Source organism: Dipteris shenzhenensis, chromosome 28, assembly GCF_047967505.1.
Source record: "Dipteris shenzhenensis isolate YYH24624 ecotype China chromosome 28, Dip_SZ_1.0, whole genome shotgun sequence".
Lineage (NCBI taxonomy): Eukaryota > Viridiplantae > Streptophyta > Polypodiopsida > Gleicheniales > Dipteridaceae > Dipteris > Dipteris shenzhenensis.
Genome location: NC_141623.1, coordinates 25,473,544 through 25,479,441, shown reverse-complemented (window position 1 = coordinate 25,479,441; position 5,898 = coordinate 25,473,544). Strand labels below are relative to the sequence as shown.

The 5,898-nt window shown below is 43.2% G+C and overlaps 1 protein-coding gene across 1 annotated transcript; it reads left to right on the top strand.

Annotated features, from left to right (window-relative positions):
• Nucleotides 1-2,100: 2,100 nt before the first annotated feature.
• LOC147883374 (uncharacterized) lies at nt 2,101-2,856 on the top strand. Its single transcript, XM_087399867.1, has 2 exons — nt 2,101-2,201; nt 2,240-2,856. The coding sequence occupies exon 2, from the start codon at nt 2,285-2,287 to the stop codon at nt 2,615-2,617; it is 333 nt and encodes a 110-aa protein (XP_087255993.1). The 5' UTR covers nt 2,101-2,201; nt 2,240-2,284; the 3' UTR covers nt 2,618-2,856.
• The last annotated feature ends 3,042 nt before the right edge of the window (nt 2,857-5,898 follow it).

Genomic DNA, 5,898 nt, shown 5'->3' with positions numbered 1-5,898 from the left:
GGCAGCAGTATCGCGGCGGCTTTTGGCAACGAGCGAGTGTTGGATAATGACCGAGAGCGAGAGGGAGTACAGGGACGAGTGGTATACATGCATTTGTCTGAGTTGGAGCAACGATGTGCGTCACGGGTATCCCACGGAGGCCCGCGAGATTTGTCTGAATCTTCGGTATTTTCAAGGGGCGGACAAAGATAGGAAGCAGGCGCAGGGAAAGGGAAAAAGAGTGGGCGGAAGTTATCAGGAAACAGTGGAGGAAGGTGGAATCTGGATGCTGGGCGTGAGAGTGAAGGAGAAAAAGAGGAGATGGGGAATTTTGTACGTGAAATCAGCAGGAGATAGAGACCGAGAACGGCACCTAAGGAATGTGAAGATGAAAATTACCATGGCAATTGAGGGTGAAGACCATGGCAACGGAATTTTAAGATGAAGTTGAGGGTCCACACCATGCATGGCTTGGGTGACGACCATGGCAACGAGCATCAATAAAACTTTCTTTTTCCATGTGAAAAAACAAGGGAGCACATGATCTCCTCGCCGCCTTTTCTAACTTTTATGGAGTAGTTCGATACTTGATCTGGGTGTGGGAGAGCTCGCGCACGCGCACGAGAGAGAGAGATGAGTGTCCAAAAGTGTTTGGAAGGATGTGATGGGTGTCCAAAATTGATTGGGAGGACACTTTTTCACAAAAATGCTATTTGAGCGCTACCTAGAAGGCCAGAATGCTAACAAATTTCATTAAGAAAAGAAAAGACAATTACAAATTTCATTGAGAAAAGGCAAAAGAGTTACAAATTGAAAGGCTTGCTATGAAGCTTATGAAGCAGATAACAACACCCTATGGATAAACTACAAACCCACTAGAACTCTTCTTTGAGCATCAACGCACATGGTGAAAAAACAAATACTCCATTCGAGTTTAGGGGGGATTATTTCGTCCATGGGCAGAGAAAAGGGAATTACTTAAGTAGAGAAACGTTTTGACTCTTTCAAGCAAAAAAATGGAGGTTGAAAACCCCTCTAACATAAGTAGAGAAGTCTATTTACTCTTTGGAGCAAAAACAGAGGTTGAAAACCCCTTCCTACAAGATTTATACTTCAAAAACTCAAAATTAGAAATCATATTTTCCATAAATGAGTCATGACTTCTTTATGAGCACGAAAGAGTTGCAAGAACAAAGGATACAAACGTCAAAGAGTAGAAGAAAAGGATAGGTGGGTGAGTAGATGACAAATTAGAGTAGTGTGGAGTACCCAAACTCCTGCTAGCGAAAACAAATTTCCTACCTTGATAAACTAGAGTTAAAACTAAAGTTACTCTTACAACAATAATGAGTTGTTTACATGTTAAAATCCTGTCAAAATATGTAATCTGCCGGTTCTCTATGGACTAAAATGCCTAAATTTTAGTCTTTAAAATAAACGCGAGATTTAAGATCTACCTATCTAAAGATAAAACTATAAAAATATGTAATATATATATTGAGAAATTGATGTAATAGGTCATAAATTGAAACAAGAGGCACAACGTGCCCGACGCACCGCCCTTAAATATGAGAAGATGTCAACAATAGTAGCACAGTCTAATATAGATGCTCCGGAGCAATGTGCGGACCCCATCTTTGCTAGCTCAAAATTGCACACTGCTACCTTGTTCGCTCTATCCAACACGACATTGGTGGCTTTGACATTGCGGTTGCTTGGGGTAAGAGTGCTGATGCAAATAGAGCAATCCTGGGGTAGAGCTAATTGGATGCGTAGGGAAGTCCAAAAGGGGATGACAAATTCGCGATAGCGTGCGTCTAGCGGGGGTGCTAATAAACCAAAGAGTTTAAAAGGGGATGGATGATGGATGAAGTTGAAAATTTTATGAAGGGATGAAACCGGGGTTTGAGGAGTGATGATTGGGATGGGCATTACTAGTACTAATAGTACTGATATTGTGGAGAGATTGTTGAGACAGTAAGTGTACTTTGGTGAGGGAAGTCCTTATCAGTCCTCATCTCCTTTCCTTTGACTCAATCCTGTGCTCCATCACCGCCCTTGAAGCTCCATCCCACCCTTCTCCTCAGTCCTCTTATACCCTCATCCTCCCATCACCATGAATCTTGGACTCCTCTTTGATTCTTCAGCTACATCCTCTCCACTTTCTCCTCCTCCCAATTAACACATTCTTCTTCATCCTCTCCACTTTCTCTCCGCCACATCTCCCCCATCTCCACACCTCCTTCCCCCATCTCCTTACCCTTCGATCCTCATCCAACCTCCAAGCGCTTCCTCCACTCCAGCCATGGCTTCTCTCACCAAGGGTATGTCTTACCGACGACAGGGATCCTCCGGAATGATCTGGGCGGACAACTGGACTGTTTCTGAGGATGGAGTTCTCGTACGTAGGCAAAAGGAAGGGAACCTCATGAGTACACCTTCCCGAATGAATGAAGCCGCAGATGCAAACTCGGGGCTTCCGATGATGGGTCGCAGCCAGAGCGTCGGAAGCAGTTTTCAGAGGACTGCTAGCGTTGGAAGCGGTTTTCATAGGACTGCTCATCAAAGTTCCAACCATAAGTCCGGCCTACGAGTTGTAAGATGGCTGAAAAAAGCTTTCACTAGAATAAGGCGTTGATTACTGGGCTTAGAACTAGCCATGCTGGCTTGCTTGCTTTCCCTTTGGTCTAAAGGAATTCGATCTGGGGTTGGGACCTGCTCTAAAACTGTATATTCGTACCAAAGTTGCTACCCTGTTTTTGACTCAAGATCTGAGAACGGGATGTGATATTCATAGAGCAATAGAATGGACGGTGTTGTACATTAAGTAGAACAACAGAGGGTACTTATTTTACAAGGCTTCGCTTTTCCGGATTACTTGTATAGTCTTTGTTACCTTGGGTTCTTTGTCTGTATGTTCCAAGCGGTGAAATTTGTCTTTCTCCAAGCGGTGAAATTTGTCTTTCTCCATATTCGCAAAGCTTGCAAAGTACTGGAATGGCGTGACTCGTCATCGAAATATAGGTTTTCGAGAACTTTGTAACTATGAACGAATAGATTCCAAAAATCTGCAAAAACCACTCTCTGTACTCTGTTTAAACCACTCTCTGTACTCTGTTTTCTTACCTAGTCATTGCGCGAGTAGGAGAAGCCAACAGTCTCAGGACAGTCAGCCTTCTGTTTTCCACGTAGTCTAGATGCGATCGCAGATAAAGTAAAAAGGGCATCTTTCGAACTGCTTTCATTTTTGCTATTTGACACTACGATGATTTATGGGCAAATTGCTCTTTTTTGAGTAAATTTGTGAGGAGTCTTATCAAAGCCTCATTAAGAAAAGAGCTAAGCTGTGTAAATTTGCGAGGAATCTTATAAAAAACCTCATTTATACTGCGGCGCATCACAAAATCTTTGTTCGATCTGTATCTTTCGCCTGGTTCAATCAGTACGCCACCTGAGAGGACACTTGAGAAGGGCACTGAGATGGGCTGGAGGAGAAATGTTTTGTATTTACGTTCTGGTTTTAAAGCTTCTGTCATATGGTTTAGAGGATGCTGAGATGGAGAGCACAGGTCGGAGTCTCGGCCTTGGGTTTATTGCATTGTCTTTTCATCTCATGTTCCGCTTTGTGGAACCTCAATCAGACAGTATGTTAGTAAAGTCCGTAAGCATACTTTGTTTAGTGTCATCTTAGGTTGAATCGATGACTTTGGAATGGGTGTGTCTAGGATAGTGCTATCCTTGACTGGCCAACCTGCTCTACCATTTAGCTAATTACAGTCCTTGTTAGCTCTAGTATGCTGGCAATAGTGTTTGTGTTTGTTCAAATGTCTAACTATATTGTATAGCCATGGGTTTCTTTACCTCGTTTTGGCTCTTGGGAGTTGTAAATGAGCTCTTTGGTAGCGTTGCTACTAATGCTTAACTACACAATCTTCAAGTGAAATCTAGATGATGATGCTATTTGTTTCCTCCATTCCAGTCAATGCATGGAGAGATGCTTTGAGTGTTTTCACAGAGTTCGAGCTTTTCTGTATTGCTGCTACATTTTCTCAGGTGGTGATGAGCTCCAGCTGATCTAAGGTCAGCCTAAAGATGATGTTACCAACACTGAAGCAAAGCTAGGAGGGTTGTGTCGCCTAATGCCAGCATGACCGATTTGATGTCATTATATCAGGACTGTAATGTAAATTGTTTTAAGTATTGCCATTCAAAATATTAGGATGAGGTTTCTCCATGATCGGAGGGTTTCTTTTCTTCACTGTGCCTTGATTTTGGAAATGCCGCCTAGAGAAATTAATCTCATACTGCTATCTTAAAGAGCAGACTGCTGCTGCCAGAAGAGTCCTATCCACTAACCCTATCAGAAGGTGTTACCAATTAAAAGACAGCTTTGCCAACTGCAACAACTTGCTAATTCAAAGCCTCAAGACCGACGGACAAGCCCAAAAAGGTGCCCTGCTTATTCATTTTCTGTCCGACAAAACCACAATGTCCATCCACAAGCATTACTTTTGCTACCTTGGTTTTTGTTCGGATGCACTTATGCACCATCTTCCAAAGGAGAAACCTCAAGCTTCCGATGAAGGTAACCCCTCAAATCGTTTTGATGACTGCACACTTTTCCCCATTTTGTTCAACCTTCAGGTTACATCGCTGTCTGATACTAGCATTCTTTAAGGGCACATTCACACTCAGCCCCTAAAGTCAATAAGTGGGCCACGATAGTTAGACCGTTTCTACGTGTTTTGGGCACCACATATTGAGGGACTCTAAAATAAGACCCATAGGTGGTCCGTACTGGACGATGATAGGTAATAATAACTCTTGGCTCTCCACATTGTGGAAGAGATGATGTTGCTTGGCCGCTCCTTACTAGCAACTTCAAGCACTCTTAAGATCAACAAACTATTTCAAACTCTTGACAAGCTTTTGTCAATGAAATATGTTGGTTTACCTTTGTGGGTCTTGCACCTCTCCACCACTCCTGTTCACACGCAACCATCCAACACATTCAAAAGAACAATGGTCACACGCAACCATCCAACACATCTAAAAGAACAATGGTCTTTTTATTGATTTGAAGGTTCTATTCACTCCTACTCTCCTACTCGCTCTTATAAATTCTATCCTATTAATTTCTCTCACTCCACCTCGCCAGCTCGCATTAACCTATGCCTTAAAAAAATTAATCCTTCTTCTTTTGCTGTCTTGCTTTCTCCTCCCGTTGCCCGTTTAGCTCCCTCCTTCCTCCTCCTTCGTTCCCTCCTCCTCCGCTACTCCTACCCACTCCTCTTTGCATTCGGAAGGCTTCACGGGGCCCCTGTCTGAACTCTACCCCCCCTTCTCCTCTTATAGGGATGATTCAGTGGCTTCCTATAGAAGCCACCGCCAACTTAAAAAATCCAGAACATTCTCGAGCCCCTAGAACCTTCACGATTCAAGCTTAGCCTCCAAAAATTAATCAATCCACCTGAAAGCTTAGGTTAATTCGTTGCCCAGCGTCCCTCCACTAATACAAATTGAGGAATAAACCTCATCGCGGGGCCCTACTCACTCCTCTTCTTTTTCTTCGCATCCTTGTCCTCTTGTAGAAGGCTTTAATCTTTCATATTAATCTTTCAAGGCTTGCATTCAATTCCTCCGTGCAAGAGGCCTCTCCCTCCCCCCCACACAGTTTTCGATTGATCTGTTGCTCAGCTCTCCCTTCCCCTCTATATAGTTGCTTGGGGCAATACGTAACTTTTGGAATTAGGATCTCTGGAAACTTCTCGAAATCGCTGTGGAATCAATCTTTCACCTCCGTATCCGTTATTGTTTGTGTCCCTTATTAATTAATTACCCCGAGACCGCCTCAATTTGTGCTTAATTTGGACTTTTGGCCCTCCTACGCTCATGCTGTGCAAAACTAATTAACGTAAT